Source organism: Apium graveolens, chromosome 2 (genome assembly GCF_009905375.1).
Source record: "Apium graveolens cultivar Ventura chromosome 2, ASM990537v1, whole genome shotgun sequence".
In the NCBI taxonomy this organism is placed as follows: Eukaryota; Viridiplantae; Streptophyta; class Magnoliopsida; order Apiales; family Apiaceae; genus Apium; species Apium graveolens.
Genome location: NC_133648.1, coordinates 53,365,752 through 53,388,070, shown reverse-complemented (window position 1 = coordinate 53,388,070; position 22,319 = coordinate 53,365,752). Strand labels below are relative to the sequence as shown.

At 32.4% G+C, this 22,319-nt stretch overlaps 2 protein-coding genes across 8 annotated transcripts; both read left to right on the top strand.

Moving 5' to 3' along the window:
- The first annotated feature begins 319 nt into the window (after positions 1-319).
- LOC141707425 (DDT domain-containing protein PTM-like) lies at positions 320-16,469 on the top strand. 7 transcript variants are annotated; one of them, XM_074510587.1, is made up of 11 exons: positions 320-466; positions 7,200-8,136; positions 8,354-9,046; positions 9,460-10,462; positions 11,430-11,724; positions 13,180-13,304; positions 13,406-13,866; positions 13,997-14,025; positions 14,603-15,121; positions 15,220-15,429; positions 15,520-16,469. In XM_074510587.1, the coding sequence occupies exons 2-11, from the start codon at positions 7,310-7,312 to the stop codon at positions 16,086-16,088; spliced, it is 4,731 nt and encodes a 1,576-aa protein (XP_074366688.1). In that variant the 5' UTR covers positions 320-466; positions 7,200-7,309; the 3' UTR covers positions 16,089-16,469. The 7 variants fall into 7 exon arrangements, with proteins under 7 accessions (XP_074366688.1, XP_074366689.1, XP_074366687.1 ...); XM_074510588.1 differs by having other exon boundaries at positions 9,460-9,668; positions 9,789-10,462; positions 15,220-16,467; XM_074510586.1 differs by having other exon boundaries at positions 9,460-9,701; positions 9,789-10,462; positions 15,220-16,467.
- Positions 4,823-5,263, top strand: LOC141689700 (uncharacterized). The gene has a single exon (XM_074494056.1). It carries the CDS (start codon positions 4,823-4,825, stop codon positions 5,261-5,263), a length of 441 nt encoding a protein of 146 aa, XP_074350157.1.
- Positions 16,470-22,319: the final 5,850 nt, after the last annotated feature.

Here is a 22,319-nt window from a genome sequence, read left to right as displayed (position 1 = left end):
ATTAATTTATTAAAATAAATATATTAATTTAAGAAAAAATGCAGTGATTAATCAAATTAACAGAAAATATTAAAATAATTAATCGGATAATTAATCAAAAAAATCAGTAATTTTTAGAATACAATCTACCGTAATTTAATTTCTTTTAATTATCTTTGTCTGACAAGAAACTGTTGTTTATTTTATTACAAAAATCTTACAAAAAATGTATTACTCTACATATTTTTTTAAGTACACAGCAGACAGAGCGGCAGGAATGCAGGATTACGTTACATATTTACATTACATTACACAGAGACTTACGTAAGCATGATTAAAATTTAGATTGGCAATTATAAAACCCCAAACAGCCAATCTGTCTAAACCCCTCCTCTCCTTTTCCAATTAAAGAAAAACAAAAACCCTAATCTTGTTTGTACATATTGTATTATATATATACCCAATGGCGGGAAACTTCTAAACAAAGGTGCGCTTCTTTCATATATTTCATTAAATACATATTCTTATTTCTATATGTGTTTGTGGTGTATATATATTGTGCGTGTTTGAAGTTTCTTGTTATTATGATTTTGTTCTTGTTGTTTATATTGACACAAACATGATAAGCTTTATGTTAGAAAACAGTGCCTCGCAATTTAAAATATTCGTTGGAACTTTATGTTTATGTATTTGTATAGCAGAGGGGAAGGGAGGACTAGAACTCGAGATAATATCGTGTTTTTACCACTAGCCAAACTGTTACTAACACAGCACTAGAAATTTTAAATTGCGGAGTGGTTTTTTTCTTAAGAAGGAATTTATGAATGTTAAACTTAATGCAAGTTGGAGGGATCGTTGTTATGAAGTTAATTTTGCTAAAATAATTTGGTGATTATCGGATGAATTTGTAAAAATTTTGGAGCTTTGGAACGACGAAGTGCACAAAACAAGCACAAATGAAACACTATGTCTAAATGCATTAACCCAATTAATGGATGAAAGTCTAGGAAGATCATTTGTCATCTCTGGTAGTTGCCAAAAATCAGTTATAACCCTTCTTAACTTCAGCTAAGGGGTGTAGTGTATTTTATCTGAATGGGAAAGGATCTTTTTGGACTTTTTGATGTGCAAATATATTCAATTAGGATTTTATATAAAGTAGAAGAATTCGTTGCTATTTAATAGGAATTTTAAAATGTCTTTTAATATATTGTTTTATTTAGTAGAGATTTTGAAATAGTTTTTGTAGTACTTAATTAAGATCTTATATTTTAAAAATTCATTTAATAGTCTTCAAAAACATGGCGGTATTGTTTTTTTTGATAAAACAATAGTTCTTGATGGATTTTATCAAAATTTATGTACTTGTAGGAATCTGACTTAAACCCATGAAGCTTGAAGGATTTTGATGCGGAGCATAAATTAATTAGGGAACTCTTGAATTTATTTATATTATTATATAAATAAATATGTTTTATTATTATATTGTTTATTAAAGAATAATATAGGAATTGATATATGATAGTAGATAAGTAATAGGTATTAATTAATAATAAAAGGATTAGTTTTCTTTTTTCGCAGGGTTTGACTTATTCTTGAACTTAATATATCTATTTAAGTGATTTTATTCATTATTATTTGAAATAATGAATATTAGAAACTAAAGTTGATGATATATTTTGCATTCAATTGTTCTTTGCGGAGATAAGTAATTAACCCTTTACGTATAACCATTTTTGGACTTGTCCTACATCAAGTTGTATCAAGAGGCACCGTTCCTCCACCCAAGCACCGTAGATCCCAATCGGCCAGCCATCAGCCTATCTTGCTGCTGCCACATCCAGACCCTAATATTGATCATATATCGATAAATACATATTAGGTATATAAAAGTATGATATTTCATCAAAGCCCCCATATTATGATTTTCTTGCGGTAAACAATATGACCCTTGAAGCAATTGGTTTTATGATCTCTTATGTTGAGGACCTTTATCAAGCCTTATCTATTTCACTTTCATTATTAGGTCCATACAACTCTAATTATACAATATTACAAGACATTTGTCAATACTATTATGATTTAATTGCACATATGAAGAATTTCATATGAGCATGAACGATGATTATTAGAGCAATTATTGAAGTTATCAAAGGATATAAATGTTGGATTCAAAGAAATGCTGTAAAATGCAACTTAATTGATGCAGAGGCATTACTGAAAAGCTCAAAATTAATTTCACAGCATATTGAATTCTTAAATATTGTTGAAATTGAGCAAAAAATGGAGGATGATTAGTTTGTTTGTGGAGTCATAAAAAGTGTTGAAATTGATTATCAATAGAGCGCGAAGAGTTTATTTGAGAAGAAAATCTAGGTAAAGTGGATTTGGTTGATCTTATCAAATGGAGCGTGAGTATGATGACTAGTATCTAGTTATTAAATTTTACCAGCATTGGAAATTGAAATATAATTTTTTTATTCCGGTTTAAAATTTTAATATAATAAATATCTGCATCCAAAACGTAAAAATAGAATTTTTTTACTTTCAAATACTAGATACTAGTCAAGAAATTAAAAAATACCCTGAAAACATATATGTAATAAAAAATGATGTATTAAACATAACGTGTAACTAAATTAAATTAAGTTATAATAATACACATAAAAACTCAATTGTTGGGATTGGATGTTATCTAATTAATTTTGTGTAGTATAGTATAGTATAGCATTACAACTGACGATAAACACAAGGCACTAATTTAGCTTCTCTTGACACCTTCTTTAACCTCTCCGGAAGATAACAAACATATATATATATATATATATATGTATATGCAATAATATCTCTCCATATAAATACAAAGATACATCCCATGATATCTTCCTTTTTTTTGTTTTACGGTTGTCATAATAGATAAAATAGTGTTCACTAGAAGTGACTAGTTCTCGTAATAGATAAAATAGTGTTCACAGGGAGTGGCTTGTTAGTGCGTGACCAATAGCGATCTAGGTCGAAGTCGGCTTGTGTTTTGGTACATGGAACTAGTTCACAATTCCATGAGCTGACCCACAAACCATGCAACTATGCCCCACATCTGGCACATTGAGTTTGTACATGGCGTAAAATTTAAGATGAATTGGAGGGTTAGATCATACTAAGATTTATTAGTAATTATCTTTTCTTAACATTCCTTATATATCAAATAATATAAAATAGTTGTCTCCAATCTATCTATACTATATTATTAAAACCGAAATATTAAAAGTTTTAGTCGATACTTGAGTTGATTGACAAATCTATTTATTATAAAACCTGTTTCAAATGGCCTAATTCTTTTAAAAAACTATTCTAATTAAAATTCGGTTAATGATTTTAATTTAAGTACATCTTTTAGACATACTTACGTGGGTTGGTCTATGCGCCTATATATTTTAAAACATATTTTAACCATATTAATTGTTTAAAAATTTATTTACCTACTAATCTCAAAAATAAATTATTTACCTACTTTGACAGGATGTATTATATTAAACACCTTGTTCTAGTTGTAACACATAAATATTTTTAATTTAAATACGGCTCCACTTATATAAAAAACTTATTTAACATATTCAATTAATAAAATGTTAAATATACACAACAATATAGCAAACTTAAAAGCAATCCATATATTTCACAAGATATAAGGTAGTATAGTTATGTGTCATATCAAATTACAATTAAATTTAATCCTAAATAATTAATCAAAACAAATATTCAAATTTTAATTTCCTTCTTCCGCATCATTTTCTCTATTTTGAAAAAACTCGAACTTGAAGTTTTATAATAATTTGTAATCTTTGAACGCGTCTGAATTCTTAGAATCCAGTGAGATATATCATTTGCACTTTTGACTTTATAATGCCATTGGAATACAAGTAAAATCATCATGAAAAATTTGTGACGTCTCTTTAAAAATGATCACTCAAAGACCTTGACATCCTCTTGTACAACCTTCAAAGTGTCAAGTTTGGGCAAAATTGCAACATCAAGTTAGGAATAACAATCTCTTCCTCATCAACGCTCAATCATCTTCATAATTATTCTCGCTTGTAACATTATTTGGAGTTGTCATGGTGAATTTTTTAATATACTACAAATGTTTAATGTGCTTTATCAACTTGATGCATAATTCTTTAAATGGTTTCTACCTTCGCTTAATTCATGTTAAATTTTTTGTACTCATCATACAATTGTTCGCCTATCATCTTAAATTCTTTACATCTATTAATGGATGCCCAATAGGAAGAACGTTGTGAATTTAATTAGCCAATGATACCTTCAAAAGCACAAAGTTATTTAATTAGCAATTTGACGAATTTTTAAAGCTAAAATATTTGGTAGAAAGAGAATAGGTAAATCAAATAGTACCTTAAATTTGGTTCTAGTACCGTAAGGGATTTGAATTAAGGGCATGACAGATCTCCACAAAGAAAGAGACACAAATGAATTCTCATGTTTATCCAATAATCATCTAATCAATATATTCACCATCTCGCAAATAATGAAGATTACTGTTGTACAGTTAAACCTCTTTAAAGTAATACCCTTGGGACCGGGAAAAAATATTACTTTACCGAATTTATTACTTTATCGATATAATAATATTTTATTACTTTATCGATAAAGTAATATTTTATTACTTTACCGAATTTTTATGTTTACGTGGTACAGTATAATATATAATGTACGTATAAAAACTAGAATTAATCACATGCAATGTATTTGATCTAAAATTACTTTTATTATGATTACTTGTATCCAAAAAGTTAATATCTTGAATGCTATTAGTTTTGCTAACATGGCTTGGAATATTGATGTGAAAACAACCACAATTGCAAATTGTTTTCGGCATTGCAAGATTCGTTCAGAAGAAAATGATGAACAAGAACTTGGAGAAATAAATGAAGGTGTCGAAGGATTAAATGAAGTTATCTCTAATTTACGATATAGGAATGTGATGGATGTCGAGCATCTCTTAAACTATCCAAACGAGAATGATGCGGTTATGGAATCACCTACGGATGAAGAAATCATTGAGTCGGTAATGAGCACTGATGAAGGGACTGATCCTGAACCCGACGATAGCAATGTCATCCCAAGCGTGTCATCAAAGGAAGCATTTCAAGCACTCACCACTTTGAACAATTACTTGTTACAACACGAGCAAAACATACCAGGAGTTATTTTTGCTTTACATAAAGTCAAGGACGAGATTAATTTTGGCTTTAAGCTACAATAGATTCATATTTTAATAAGAATTAAATTTTGTAATCATATACATTATACAGTATATATATATATATAATTATGGAATTATTACTTTACATATTACTTGGGCCCTTAATGACTTTCGAATTTTTTATTATCTTATGCTTTTAGCGAGAATATTACTTTACAACATTGGCCCAAGTTGGGACCGATGAAAATTATTACTTAAGCGAGGTTATTACTTTATCGGATATTACTTAATCGAGGTTTAACTGTATGTACATAAATTCTTTTACTTGAAAAGCAAGTTAATTCCTAATGAAATAATACTAATCATTATTTATATCTACTTTTTACTATTAATCTAATAAATTGAAGAAAACAAATCGTACTAATATTTTTCTACTACAATCTAGAATGCTCTTCAATGATATGCTCGCCTAATATAATTAAATGTCATTATAAATTAACTTTATTTCTTTATAATAGCATAAAATAACTAATATATTTTTTTAATATATTGCTCGACATCACACCTATTTTCAGTTTTTTGAACCCATTTCCTATATTAAATATTTATATATCTCTAACATCCTTTTAATTTTTGTCTTAACATAATGGAATTTTCTCCAATGTGACTTTTTTATTATGAGAATTGCTATACATGAGTTAGACATACCTACGTGCATATTTAATTTCATTATGAACTTGATAAACTAACCTTATTTTTTTAGTAATGAATTATAATTCATGTGTACTATACCATAAAGTTTGAATGTTTAGTCATGGGCTGTACAATTAAGTAGAGATGAAAGTTGATCAAAAATGTTCGTCAACCTTATCCAAGTCGAAAGTATGATGCACACATTTCATACATTTTGTAAATGATACGGATTTGGCCAAAGAATTGAATCTTCCAAATACGAGCACTCGTAGACCCGCTAAAATTTGGTCATATAATTTTTACAAAATGATTTTTAACCGAATATGGTCCATGCTCTGAAGCCGGCCCATGATCCGAATATGGATTATATCTTTGCCTATTATATTTCCAAACAGGTGGACCCTTTATAGAATCTTAATATTGTTTACAATTTAAGTTAATATAATATATCGACTCAAATTATGAATCAGTTAACTCATATACGATTAACCCAAACTTGAGCACATGGGGGTTCTAGCTCATTTTCGACCCTTACTTTTGAGGATAATATCAAGTAAATTATTTTAAGAATCAGTAGTTATATACTTATAATATACATGTGTGTATATATATATATTAAATGCTTAATTAACACATACAATATATTTCTATAATTATATTATCTTACTTGGGTAAAATTTATATATCAGAAAAATAATATGTATCAAAATGTCTAATATTTATAAATTTTAGGACAGATTTCATAAGAAAATATATTCGAAGGTATGGATCCTTGTAATAAGTTCCATGTATTCTGTAGTGCCTCCAAAATTTATTTTATTGACATAACTCGGACACTCATAGAATTAAAAGGTTCGGATGCGGATATGTGATCGAAAATAACAATTGCACTAGAACCACGCCAGCTGCACGTGCGGATATATGATCAAAATTAACAATTGCACTAGAACCACACCAGCTGCACGTGCGCATATGTATGTGTATAAATTGAGGGTAAGCCGCCACCAACCCTAGACGCTTTATCTTTCCGCCGCTGTGTAAGAGTATATGTAAGAAAAAATAAAACAATTGAGGGTACGCCGCCGGTAACCCTAGAGCTTTATCTTTCCTCCTCTATTTATGTGTGTATTTATTATGTGTATGTGTATGTTTGTATTAGTGTATGTTCTCTATGCAGAGGTTTTGTGTTAGGTTTCAAGATTTCCATGTGATTGACAAATGTAGTGTATATCAACTTTAGCATGATATTGGTTGTTGCTATTTATTTGTTATTACTAATTATGCTCGATTTTTGCTGAATCAGGTTGATCAAAGATTAGGCTTCTTCTTGGAAGTTTTGTCTTTGATCTGGAATTGTTGGAAGTTTGTCTTTGATCTGGAAAATTGGGGCATTGATAAAGTCACGCTTGATTAATGGAATCTGAAGGGGTCAGACTGAAGCAAAGCGGGGCAAAACGGAAAAGAAAGGATGTCATAAGTGTTGAGTCGGATGGAGATGTAAAGAGGCGGTCTATGGAGACTCGGTCGAAAGCATTGGTGGGATTATATGTGACGAAAGATGTTGAGGGCACTGTTGTCCTTGGAAAGGTTGTGGAATGTGACAAGGGAGAGTATAGAGTTATTTATCATGACGGTGATTGCGAATACATGGGGAATCATAAGCTGAGACGGAATCTTATCAGGGATAGTGGCTTTGATAAAAAATTGCGGATTAAGAGAAAAGAATTGGATGAATTAATCTTGAAGAAATTTGCAAATGACAGCAATGCGAAGTTGGGGAATGCTATTGCTGGGGCTAATTCTCGGTCACAGATTATGTCAAGTAACTTTGGTAACTCTAGATATGAAAATGTTAGGTTCCCGATTGATGCTGATGTTGATGCAGATACAGAACTTGATTTCTTTACTAATTCTTGCAAAAGTGCCCACAGGGTGTCTTTCAGCCATGATGCTTCTGGTGTCCCACCACCAGTATTGCCTCCTTCTACAGGAAATATAGGACTTCCTGATGAATGTGTTGCAGATCTACTCTCTGTATATGCTTTCTTGCGTTCTTTTAGCATCCCTCTGTGTTTGTATCCCTTTGGAATAAAAGACTTTGTGGGAGCACTCAACTGTTCAGTCCAAAACACACTGTTAGATTCCATTCATGTTGCTCTTATGCAGTGCTTGCAGCGTCATTTTGAATCCCTTATCGAAACCAATTCCGACGATTCTGAGCTTGCATCAAAATACATACGGTATATTTTTCAACTATTTACTGTATCTCTCTGTAGAATAGTTATTTTATGTGTAATTTACTGTTAGTTGGATCTTAAAATCAGTGGGTAGAAATGTGTGGTGGTCTAGATATGCCAGAAGCATGCCCTATCATTTTCATTCATAAATAGCAGTATTAACATCTTCTGCTCTTTAATGCACTTGTGTTAATTACTGCTTACAAACTTCTTCTTACAGGTCCATGGACTGGAGCTTGATTGATTTATTGACCTGGCCAGTTTCCTTAGTCCAGTACCTAATAATTTCAAAATGCACCAAGGGGCAGAGGTGGAAAGAATTTTATTCTTGTGCATTACAGAAGGGCTATTATGCTTTGTCAGTGTGTAGTAAATTGATGGTTTTACAGAAATTGTGTGATGATGTTCTAGATTCTCCAGAGATTAGAGCAGAAATTGACATGCATAAAACATCAGAAGTGATCTCCATTCATGGGGTTACAGTTGTTCCTTCTGAAGGTGGACCAAGAAGGGTCCATCCTAGATTATCAAAACCTTCTGCTTCCGATGACGGAGAAGCCATGGACATAATCGGAAAACACAAGACGCGGTCGTCATGTAATTCCTACTCTTTGGACTATGAAAGTACCATATCGGTTTCTGGTAGTGATGATCAGGATGGAAACGGCTTTGAATGTCGCCTGTGTGGCATGGATGGGACATTGCTTTGTTGTGATAATTGTCCTTCAGTGTTTCATTCAAGGTGTGTAGGTTTAAGTAAGAGGCTGCCTGAAGGAAAATGGTTTTGTCCAGAGTGTACAATAAATTGGATCGATCTAAGGATATCAAAGGAAATGTCCCTGAGAGGAGCAGAGCTTTTTGGTGTTGATCCATATGAGCAGGTCTTTATGGGGACATGCAATCATTTACTTGTGTATGTTCAACTACTTCTGTTCCAGTCCGCCAATTTTCTTATCTCCTTTTTCATCTGTTTTTGTTTTGTTGGCCCAATGTTATCCTTTTCTCAAATCATATTATAGCAGTGGTTAGGCCCAGTACTTCTATTTGTTACTCCCTCTGTTAATATTTACTAGTCCTATTTGACTTTAAAGGGTTTGTAAATTAGATATCTGTACATCATGTTGTTTTTTTGCAGGTTTTGTTTTATATGGATTTTTTTGTTAATCCTTATTTGAAATTTATTTATGAAAAAGTATAATATGTAAGTGCCTTTATTAGAAACCTCAAAGCAGGGCAAGTTATTGGCTTGGAGAGGATACTTCTTTAATACCTTAAAACTTTTACTTCTTTTATTGCTTTTGTAAGGTTTTAAAATTACTGTTGCAGGACGAAATTTCTGTTGGATTCAGATCTATGCATCAGATACTACCATCGAGATGATATCCCAACAGTCTTACAGACACTTAATTCTTCAGTGCATCATAATACTATGTATGCAGGATTGTGTGAGGCAATTCAACGTTACTGGGAAAATTCAAAGGATGTTCTGTCAATTACTGAATCGCCTACAAATTTAACAAGTAAAATGGTAGATGGTGAGTGTCTTGCTCCATCACCTGCTTTTTTGGGTAAGAAGAGCTATGATACTTCTCAACTGCCTATGAATGAAAAAGTTGCCTGTTCCATCACTGATTATAGATCCGCAAACATGACAGTCTCACAGGAAAAGAGCAAGTGTTGCAGGTCGACAAGCCAGCAGCAGATTTATCCATCTGACTTGTCCCATTTAGAGTTAGGTGGGAAGTCGAAACCAATGAAATATGCTTCTTGTACCTCCAAGAGCGTCAACTCTAGTGACATAATTGATATCTCAAAGTACACCGGGAAATCGTTGAAGGCTCAGGCATATATAAACCACTACGCTCATGGAAATTATGCTGCATCTGCTGCATCTGCTTTTATTCGACTCAAAAAGAAATTATCTGCTTATAAATCTTCTGAATCACGTGCTAATATACAATTAAGAGCATTTTCATCAGCCCCCTTCTGTTTTTTTTGGCCGGATTCTGAAAATAAGCTAGTGGAACTCCCAAGCATAAGATGTGGGTGGTGTGATACTTGCAAGTCTCCTCTGAGCAAGAAACGTTGCTTGTTGAATGCAGCTGCTTTAAATGCCATCAGAGGGGCAATGAGAAGAAATTCTGCCACACGTCCTTTGAAGGATGGAAGAAGGGACCTCTCTGGCATTGCGACCTATATTTCAAACCTAGAGGAGATTTTGCGTAGCCTAACCATTGGCCCCTTTAGAAGTCCAGCATATAGAAATACATGGCGTAATCAAGTTGAAAAGGCTGTAACTTGCAGCGAGATAAAAAGTCTATTGCTTGAGGTCAGTGTTTAAACTCAGTAATTTTTTGAAGTACCCTACTTGTTCCTGCTATTGCAATATATTCCTGTATATATCTTTGTAGCAGTTACTTTTCCTACCTCTGTTTTTCCATGTGTTTTTTAATTGTGTCGAATTGCATGAAATATTATCCGTAGCTTTCATCATTCAAACATAGTGCTTGTTTGGTTAATCATTAACGATAAGAAGTCATTTCCTTTGTAACTTCAAATTTCCTATGGAATTTATGTTACCCTGGAAGTGTAGATTTGTCTTTGGTCTGTATGTAGGAAGTGACTTCCTATAGAAAGTGTAGGTTATCAAGTGGGGGTTGGGTAGGCAACTTCTCCCATTTTATGGGTATTTGAACTTCCTAGGTACATGCACTTCCATTTTTAGTGTTAACCGAGCAATAAAAATCCTACTTCCAAGTTATTTGAAGGTCAACCAAACAACCTCACAGACCTCATGCACTCACATCAATCCCAGTTTACTGTGTCCCTGCTGACTTTGACTAATAAATTTGGATCAATTTTAAGTTCAAACTAAAACTGATAATTTACTACATTCGTATATAGGGCAATTCATGGTTCAGATGTTTAGGAAGGTAAGGTGCAGTATTCACTATTCATCACTGTATTAGCTAAAATTAAATTACCATATAACTAACCTTATTATATTGCACACAAACTTGATAAGTCTGAATATGTTAATTATTCACACCCAAGAAGCCTGAAGGGGTTAACTTCTCAACAAAAAACAGAATTGAATTTGTCAACTGTCAAGTATTTCGGTACAGTGGGAATATCTATATTTAACTGTTTTGGCATGCTAATGAGGACAATATCCATTTCCAGTTTCCTGTTTAGATTAAGAATTTACAAAATTTAGATGATGAATTTCACTTTTGTGTCTTAACTCCCATTCAAGCTTATGTTGCTATTTTGACCCTTATTGCTATGACTTGCAGCTTGAGAAAAACATACGTCTTGTTGCTTTTAAGAGTGAATGGATTAAGCTCGTTGATGAGTGGTCTGTTGACACTACTGTCATTCAGAATACTGCATATGCTGTTGGATCTGGTCATAAACGTGGTCGCGGTGGAAGGCGTGGTAAGAAACAAGGAGCTATGCCTGAAGTCACAGCTGACAAGGGGAAGGATAAATCAGAGAGCTTCATTTGGTGGCGAGGAGGTCTTGTGTCAAAGCTTATATTTCGAAGAGGCTTACTACCATGTTTAATGACAAAGGAATCCGCTCGCCATGGTATTACATAATACTTTACTACCTACTAGTAATCTTTGCCCGTTCTTTGCGTCGGGGATTATAACTATATATTAGTTCTTATAATTTATAAAAAAAGTTATCCAATTACTAACTATTCTATTGTAAATAAATTTTAAAATTTTGATTATAACAATACTTTTTGCATTATAATTATGTTTTGTAACTTTAAAATTAATGATTGTTTTTTAATATCTAGAGTAGGGTAACATATTAATAAATTCAGTAAACATATTCATTTCTTAGAATTTAATAAATATATATTCATCTCTTAAAATCTATGAATAGTATTTATCTTCTCTAAATAATCTAATATGAAGCCTGTTAAAACAATTTAGTATATTAAATCAATTGTCAATTGTTCTGACAAATAGCCTACAATCACGTCATACAATTTACATCTTATAAAAATAAAAATGCTTTGTCAACTTACGATAAAGTAGAGATCTAGTTAAGCCAAAAGATTAATAGTGCCTTTATTTAAATACATTTAACCGAAATATATTGGCCCCAATTTTTTGTATTCCACATACAAAAAAATAGTTGCGCAACTTAAATGTATGAATTAGATGCACTGTGGTATCCTGCTATACAAAATAATAGGCACGGCCAATATACTTATATTACAACACAAAAAGTACATTCATAAAGAAATAGTCTTAATAAATTTTGAATTTAGATATGGTAAATCTATACTCACAACAAATTTAATATGCAATTTAAATTCATTACTTTATACATGCTTTCTGTGTGTATGTGTGTGTGTGTGTGTATTTTAATCTTTTGCCTGATATATTACAACCACCACCACCACTTATGAGATAACAGAAATAAAAGGATAAAACTAGGGTAATAACTACCCCTCAGGTTCACTAGCCTTCTAAATCCCTCATAAATATTATAATGACTAAACTACTTAATAGTACATATACGTTTTGCTTTTTATTTTGACTTTTGTTCCCGTTCCCCATCACAAACATCCAACTTTCTGAAATCGTGTAGAGATTATTTAATCCTTAATTATAATTTGTTCTCTACAGTTAGCTGTTGACTTGTGTTTTTTTTTAATAAAGTGACTTGTAAATTATAGTATTACTTATCATGTTTTATGTTAATATTATAATTTTTTTTATAAAAATTGTGTATCTGTAAATTGACTGCTGGCAAAGTGATTTTTAAATATGCAGTTTGGTTTTGTTATTTGAAACTGTTTGTACGTGGGCAGTAAACGACAGTTGATAGAAGCAGTTTGCCAATTAATAACGTCAACATTGTGTCAGCACACTTCAGGATTTATCATGAATATGATAATATTCTGGGAAATGTCTATTTACTATGTATGGGGTTTTGTTTTTGTAGCCTGAATCACATATATCAGCTGAATCATATATATGTTATATAAATTTCATGTATGCATTTAATTTTTTTTTTGCCCAGCAGGCCGGCGTGAAATACCGAGTGTCTCCTATGTCAAAGGTTTTGAGGTCCCTAAAAGGACCCAACAGTGTGTCTGGAGAGCTGCTGTGGAAGTGAGTAAGAATATGTCACAACTTGCAATGCAGGTGCGCTTTATCTTTTATTAAAGGAATGTATTTGTTTTTTTTGACTTAGTAGGACGACATTTTCTTCTATCTGTAAAATCAAAATGTGCTACTTGTTTCAGATCAGGTACCTTGACAATCACGTGCGATGGGGTGATCTAGCTCGTCCTACACAGGACCTGGATGGAAAAGGTTCAGAGACACAGGCCTCCCTTTTTAGAAATGCGTCAATCTGTGGAAAACACTATTTGGAAGGTCAAACTCAGTATGCAGTGGATTTTGGGAGTCAAAAGCATCTTCCTTCTTGTATGACAAGAAATGCTGTAGAAGTAGAAAAAAGTGAAGCTGGAAAGCAAATATGTTGGTTTTTAGAGGCAAGCGTCCCTTTATATCTGATTAAAGAGTACGAGGAGAAGATGGAGAAAGTGCCTTCCCAACCAGCTGAGAAGGCTAATGAATTATCAGAGTTGCAAAAAAGGCAGTTGAAGGCTTCCAGAAAAGATATCTTCTCTTACCTCACGCGGAGGAGAGATAACTTGGAAATCTGTAGCTGTGCTTCATGTCAGCTTGATGTTTTAATTGGGTAATATATTTCAATAACCATTTCAAATATTAACAAAATTTACTATTTACTTCATTATAGAACTTTTTTTCTAAGCTCTTTAAATCGTTTGCTGATAGTTCATTGATATATTACTTGATCTGATTTTCAGGAATGCTGTGACGTGCGCTAGATGTAAAGGTTTGTGGTGATTTACAGTCGTCGCATAATGATATTATTATTCTTTATATATCTTGTTTCTCAAATTGTAAATTGTTATTTCAACAATTATGTTCATGCAAAAGATATAACATGTAAGCTCTGCATGAATAAGTTTGAAGACTGATATTTGATTAGACGACCTAAATAGACACGTCTAGAAATTGTTTGGTCCTTAAAATTGCTCGGTTGGGGACATGCAATTGCATGCATATTTTGGTACTGCTTTATAGGATGTGTTGCACCTATAAACTGTATTGGGGTTTGGTAACCTGGTCATATAGAACCAGCCGTTTAAAATGAAGATATCAAGTAAACCTGTTGTTTTCATAATGTGAAGAATATGATTTACTTCTATGCAGATAACTTGTTTTAACATGGATAAGCAAGTAATGCTTTTATTATAGTTGCTGGTAATGAAACTAATGGTGAAAATTAATATATTCCCTGTTTGTTTTTGCATCTTCTCCAGGGTGCTAATTTATATTCTTGGCAGTTATATCACATCTACTGAAACAATTTGAACTTCAGCTTATTTGTTTGCCATTACTGCTTTCAGGTTATTGTCATACACAATGCATGGTTGCTTCAATGCCGAACATAAACAAGGAAGTGAACTTATTAGAAACTTGCAAACACTGTTATGAATCTGAGGTTGTCGCAACAAAAGAGAACCATGATGTTGCTAATACCAATTTCTTGCAATTTAAAGAAACTCAGAATGCATTAACTGTGACCAAAGATACTCCCACCAGCTGTTTGCAAACAGTAAAACCTCAGATTGCACCAACAATCTGCAAAGGTGGGAATAGAAAGGATTCTGTTATGAATTGTGCCCTTGATCACTCTTTTGAGAAATTGAGCAGAAAGGGCTCAAATTTGAAATCTGAATCAAGAAGCAGGCTATGTTCGTGGGGTCTGATATGGAAGAAGAAAAGTGGTGAAGGAAATGGGTTAGAATTCAGATTAAAGAATATTCTGATGAAGGGCAATCCGAATTCCTCCCATGTTCGATGTGACCTTTGCAAGAAGGCATATAATAAAGATTTTATGTATATTTCGTGTGAAACATGCAACAGTAAGCATGTGAATCATGACATTATCGTCATTCTCTGAATATGCTAATCTTTTTTTTCTTATGGCGGCACTGATTCATCGTTACAATTTAATTTGCAGAATGGTATCATGCTGATGCACTCGAGCTTGATGAGGAGAGACTATTTGATTTGATGGGATTCAGGTGTTGCAAGTGCCGTAGGATAAAGTCGCCCATTTGCCCTTACACTGACCCAGTCAAAAAGCCTGTGTCTGAGGGTAGAAATCTGCGAAGAGGTGATCTAAAGCAAGGAAACATGGGAGTGGATGATCAACTTGCACGCGTAGAAGGTGCCAATCCTTTCAGTTCTCTTTCTAGGGCTGAACATGTTAGTGATGAGAAGACTCCAGAAGTTAATATGAACTCCTTGCCTGGATCAGGGAACATATCTGTCGGGAGGCATATAATGCAGAACAATACTATGGTCTTTTTGCCGGAAAATAATTTTACTGTCGACACATCTGTCAATCTTGCTGAGAACTCCTTGCATTCTGCTGTTGAAGCATCATCTTGTAAAGGATTTAATATATCTAGAAATGACCTGGACGGAGTGATGAGTGACAATGAAGGCTTAAATTATGAAGACATGGAGTTTGAACCCTGGAATTACGTCTCATATACAAAGTTTAGCGCATCAGATGATAGTCAAAAGCATGTTGATGGAGTTGATTCGTCAAGGATTATTACTGAAAATCTAAAGAAATCATCCACTCTTTCTTCAAATGGTAAAATTGAGCAATGCGGAGCTAGTACTAATCAGCAAGAGTGTCAAGATTCTTTAGCACCACCTGTCCGTGTTGGGAAATGTCGGATATGCAACCTTGCTGAACCAAGTCCTGATCGCTCTTGCGAGATATGCAGTCAATGGATGCACAGTCTTTGCTCACCATTTGAGGATTCATCTGGGCAGGGGCCTTGGAGGTGCGTCAACTGCCGGGAGTGGCAGTAGTTAGAACTTTTGGATTTGGTCCGCTGAATCAATTGCAGAACTTTGTATGCATCTGCATGATCTGCCTTGTTGATGCACAAGAAATGTTTGAGTAGCAGGATCAGATTGTCTGGTCATCATTGGGGTTAATTACTGTAGGGAGGGTGTCAAAGCCTGTGAAAGTAGATCTAGTGACTATTTGCAAGGGTAAAGCTCCCAACTAAAATTTGCTAGAAACAGGTTTTATCTTTGCTTTATCATTTTCTCAGAGAGGTGACTATATTTGCAGTTTTATTGCATTTTCAATATAAACATATAGATATCCTGTGAGCCAGATTCTTTGGATCAGATGAATAAGAGAATGTTTTGCTGCTTAATTTTATTTGATCATATTTTGCTAAGCGTTTTGCTGCTTAAGTCTTGTTGCAGGGATCCTTTTTAATCTTTTTAGAAAAGAAAAAAAAATTTGCAAGACCTTTTGAAGTTTTGCGGAATATTACAGTATATCTTATTCTTACTATCGTGCCTCGTTTCTTTTACTGCCAGGATTTCTATAGAATACGTTTTACGAACTAGGTGCAATCACAATTATCTTCCATGCTTTGTTCTTTTTGCCAAGGTTCCTCGACTTGTATCTAGATACCTACTACGTAGTTCCTAGTTCAAATATTAAGGTTTTATTTGATGAAACGCTTGTTTAGCACTTAGCTCACAAACATCAAACTTTTCTTTGAACAATAATGGAATAGGATTTATATTATTTTATGAAGAAATGTACGTGCTTCTCATTCTCTTCACTCATTGATTTGATCTAGTGCTTAAAATTGCCAATTTGAGAATCTTTCCTCATTTTCTTCACAATCATGATAGAGATTCTGCAGTTTCATTCTCTCCTTATTTTTCACTCTTTACTCCTCATCCACCTTAACTATGTACATGATTTTTCACTCCATTCTAAATGGAGTTCTTGAATTTTAAAATTCTGTACATGCTAGCACACATTTTTAAAGAACCCATTTTCTTTTTTGTATAGGTTAGTACATTTTGCAATTTGAATATTACTATTAACCCAAATAATGAGCGTTAAGATCAACTGTGTAGAATATGACAAGCTGTAGCTTCATTGTAGGTGAGATTGCGTGGATATATACATTTAAGAATTGCCCATAGGCGATAGGGATATAGGATCAGGACACTCGCTAGGAGCCAAACGTGTAATCGGGGAAGATCGGTAACATAATCCCATAAGGATTAATCGGTAAATTGGGGATTAATCGGAGTAAAAATCGGATGTATTTTAACAATATTTATTTTTAAATGTTTTTTTGACTAAATGAACAATTTTGAAGATACATAGATATATATATATATATATACACACAAATTTGACATTGTAATTTCAAACCGTACATTTCTATTATTATATTATGTATGTATATTATGACATTATCATTCTTAAAATATATACACAATTTTTGTATAATGCCGAGGACACGTGCATAGTTATTTGTGCCTCTTTTTAATTAAAAATAATAGTTTTGAGTTTTGAACCATTTACATATGTAGATACATATCTGTGTTTTCAGATTTCCTCATCTTCTGCTTTTCCATTTGCAAACTTTCTGTAGAAAACTTATTCACCAAATGACCCGATTTCTACCGAGTTGACCTAATTTTCGCCGATTTTAACTCAGTTGACCGAAAAACGTTTTTTCGGCGATTTTGCCTTCTCAGATCGGTGAGCCTCCGATCTCCGATTACCCGACCGATTAATCGGCGATTTGTGCGATTTTTAGAACCATGTTTTAGTGTAAAATTTATTTTTAACCCAGCTTTAAATTTTATATATTATTGCACAAAATGTTAATTTATAGAATTTTGTTTATTTTAACATTATCATTTTATTATTTTTATCTAAAATAAAATTATTTCATTTTTACCCGACCAACTTTATTATTTTGTATCTTAATAATAAAATAATAAATATAGTACAAGTATCGTGTAAAAATTAATATATAAATTGAAGTTGAATATGAAAATAGTACTATAATTTTTATTAAGGCGATTGCGCCATTGCGGGACAGTTTTTATCAAAAACCACGGTCCAAATTGTATATACAATTTTCTTAAATTCTCAAACTATATTCGCACCACTAAAATTCTAAAATCACATAAATCGCACCACAAAATTGCGGTACGGTGCGGTGCAACGCAGTTCACCATAATTTATACTTTCGAAATAACTGTTTAAATTTGTACATAGCAATCAGATTCAGATCCCAACTTCTGGTTGCTCCAGTGCTAGACCCGTACTATAAGTGCAAAAAAGACAACATTCGATAATATAATGTGTACGTGTATGATATATAACCATGCTCAGTCTTTAAATAATTTAAGATATTAGTAGTATTCCAATTGAGGAGGAAGCCCCCTTGTACTTTAAACCCAATTGATTAACAAGATACAAATATTACTTTTTTTTAATAATAGAAAATCTCCGCAGCTATCCTTTGAGTACGTACTAGATAAATTATAAGGCTCACACAGTAACAAATATTACTTTTTTCAGCTTAATAGCACGCGAGTTTCCCATAGTATCTTCTGTTTCTAATTATTTTATTCCCCAATTTGGGCTTAATATTTAAAACATTAACATGTAAAATTGATAAACTCTTAGAGTCTGTCATTTATAAATTACTTCGCCCAAATTTGTAAGTTGAATTTATAACTTATAAGTTAATAAGTGAAATGTTGGTAACAACGTATTTTTTTTCAACTTATTTTGAAATTTTTCCCTTTTATTAACTTTAATTTTAAATTATATGTTTTAAATGTTAATTTAATTTAAAATTTATGAATTAAAATAATTATATTTAAAATATTATTTTAGTTCATTTAAGTTAAAAAAATTCCGACTTATAAATAAATTATCCAAACACTTATATAACTTATAAGTGTTCATTTACTTTTCACTTTTATGTTATTTAATTATTTTAAGTTATAAATTACTTATTTTAAAATTTCTCAAATAGACACTTAGGCCCCATTTGTTAACAAGTGAATGAGTAACTATGAACTGAACTGTTCTGTTTTCCTCTGTTGAGATTGTTTGATTCAAATATTATATATCTGGACGATTGGATTTCTTCTGAATAAGTGCTGGACGAGTGTGCTTCTAAATTTTCGCTGAACGAGTCAAATTATACTTATGTCACTTTGTTTCTTTTAATTCTCATGAAGTAATTTTATATTTTGTTATTTAATACTATTCATCTTTTATTAAAAAAAATAATCTTCTTGTCATCCTAGTCCTATGCAAAGACATATAGCGGAATCTGTTTTGTGACTAAAAAAGTTTGTAAAATTTTAAATTTCATGTCTTATATTTAGAAAATGAAAGTCTAATTTAAATTACTTCTAAATGAATCAAAAATAATTAAAAATATAATTATTTGCATTAAAATAGAAAAATACGTAAACTTTCTTTGAAGTTTATATATATGTACGGATATCAATACATGAAGTACTTTTTATATAGAGATGAACCGTTATTTAAAGAATATAAATAAATAATTTATTTCATTTTTCATCATATACAATTACAAATTTTAATCACAAAATTTATGATGAAATTGCACAATTTTTTTATTTAAAAATTATTGTAATTTGATGAATTTGTTTAAAATAATTTTGTAGTAAAATCACAATAAAATCACAGCTATTCAAATTTATTTCACAATAGAATCAAATTTAAAATTATTATTTTTTTCAAATTTCAATTGTTAAACTTTTTTATTATATTTAAGTATATAATTATTATTCTACATTAGCAATAAATTTGATGAAATTATATAATAGAATCAAGGTTTTTATGGTTCTATATATAAAAAGGTTCTCTCTTAAAAAACACACAAACACACACAAATATATATATATATATATATATATAAAATATTTTCATTTTTAATATGTAGTATTATCTTAAGATTATTAGTGATTGTACTTATTTACGGTCTAATTTTTAAAGTTGCCTAATTATTACAAAATGATAAATTTTTAACTTATAAAAAAAATTATTTATATATATTTTAATTTAAACAACTTCAATAAAAAAAATTATTTAACGTTATCAACCACTCAACCACAAATAAATTAATGATGTCATTTAGAAATTTAAATAATTTTATCAAACAATCTTATTCATTACCGTTCAGATTATTACTGATCCAGAAATTTTAACTATTTAGAAAGTTTGGTTCAGATTTAACAAATAAGGCCTTAGATACAACTCTGGGAACTAAATTACAATACATCGATCCATTGTCGATCTAAATTTCAAGAGTAGCAACCATGCATGACCCTCTAACGCATTTATACATAAAAATAATATACATACATATATTTTTATAATATATTAAATATTGCGATGCGGTTTTAATCATATTTAAAAAATTTAAAATCGCAATCCACATCGTGGAACTTGTCAAAATTTCAAATCGCAATCACATTATAAAAATAAAAAAATCACATTTTACGATGCAGATCGGTGCAATGCGTGTAATACGAATTTTACTAGCCCCTAATTTTTAGGTTGTTAAAATGTAGAAATCATGCCAAAATAGCATTTGAAATTACTGACAAATGGCGAACTCAGTTGCGCAGCCCTTAAATTTTCAAGGCCCGGGCGAAATAATTTTTGGGCTCATTAACAATACAAAATACATATATTTATTTATTTCTAAAAAAATATTTTTTTAGCAGTTTTGCTATTCCTTAGCGGGGGTATCATGGACAATACATTTAATGTTAACACTTCAACTTTTTCCTTCCTACATAGGAAATCAAAATATTTCGGGCCCTGAAATTAAAAAAATTTGTGCTCCCAAATATTTTTTACGAGATTCTAATTCAGTTTTATCACCGGTTTGTACTCGGCGCCGGTTCTGTACTCATAGGCATCAATAAAAAAATTAATCTAAGGGATGGGAAGAATATAAGTACTGTTGACGGAAAAATTTGGTAACAATAAATTTGATGTTCGTCGTCGGAATCAAGATCTACGATGGTGATTTTTTACCTGAAAAGTGAGCGGAGTGTGGTGGTTGTGATGAATTGGAGGCTGAGATTGCTTAGGGTTGGTGGTTGCTCCTTATGACTCTCGCTTCCCACCCCTTGTAATTTACCCCCACGTAGTTATTGGGGAACAAGATTTCTAACGAGCTTAGACTTCTTATTCCTAGGCCCAATAGAAATTCTTTCAGAATCCATCTTCCGATAACTTTAGGAATGTCCAACTATAAGGTCCAACCGCGAAGGCCCAAGGCTCGTTTGTAATCGCAGGACTTCACGGATAATGCATCTCCTTTCGCAAGGATAACATTCCGCTACATCTATCTCCCTTAAGTTACGAACGCATGTATAGTCAAGATTCACCCCAAATGCCAGACGCGTCCCTGTCCCCCGAATGAGGATAACCCACTAGATAGCAGGACATGTGATCTCAAGCTCTTGGGTGCAAAGTGCAGGATGACTCCAAAGTTCTCCAACGAGGACACCCGTTGAATACAAGAACAGAGTTCCCAAAGCATACATCAATGGTAACCCCGCATCCACAACGAGGTCACCCGTTGAATATAGGATGAGACCTTCAATCATCAGGCATACCCCTGGAAGCCTTCAAGCTTTTCATGGACATCTCCCTCCTTGACCGACTTAAGGAGGGAATTCTTTAAAGAATACCTACAACAAATATGTTAGTAAAAATAATCCTCCATTGCCCCTTCCATGTTTGCTTTATCCAGAACTGGTCCTTGTTTTCCTTGTCCTAGGTGTGGACAAGTCCAACTATCCAAATTAATCCAAAAGTATGCATCTCCCTAGGCTAGGACGCGTCCTCGCCCTGTGTAATGCACACATTCTCCCTTGTATTGTAATCCAAACACATAGAGAATCCATATCCTGCATTTCATCTAATGAGAGCGCGTCCAACCCAGAGGCGCGTCCTCACTCTACGGGGGTGCGCACCCATTGCATCTTACTTTCAAATGATTCATATTACTCACTTCACCCAATATTAGGCGCGTCTTCCCCTCGTGCGTTGCAGCCTACAACCTAATTCTCCATCTTTTTGCCCTAATTCAATTCCAATTGACACGTAATTGACCCGAGATGATCCAATACCAAATTTTGGCTATAACAACTATCCCCAAATTTCACATGAAGTTGGAAACAAAATTGGAATTCTAATATCTA

Coding starts and splice junctions, on each gene's coding strand:
- LOC141707425 (XM_074510582.1), top strand. CDS start 7,310: ATGGAATCTGAAGGGGTCAGACTGAAGCAAAGCGGGGCAAAACGGAAA. Junction 8,137..8,353: donor CTTGCATCAAAATACATACG/GTATATTTTTCA, acceptor TTCTTCTTACAG/GTCCATGGACTGGAGCTTGA. Junction 11,725..13,179: donor AAAGGAATCCGCTCGCCATG/GTATTACATAAT, acceptor TTTTTTGCCCAG/CAGGCCGGCGTGAAATACCG.
- LOC141689700 (XM_074494056.1), top strand. CDS start 4,823: ATGGCTTGGAATATTGATGTGAAAACAACCACAATTGCAAATTGTTTT.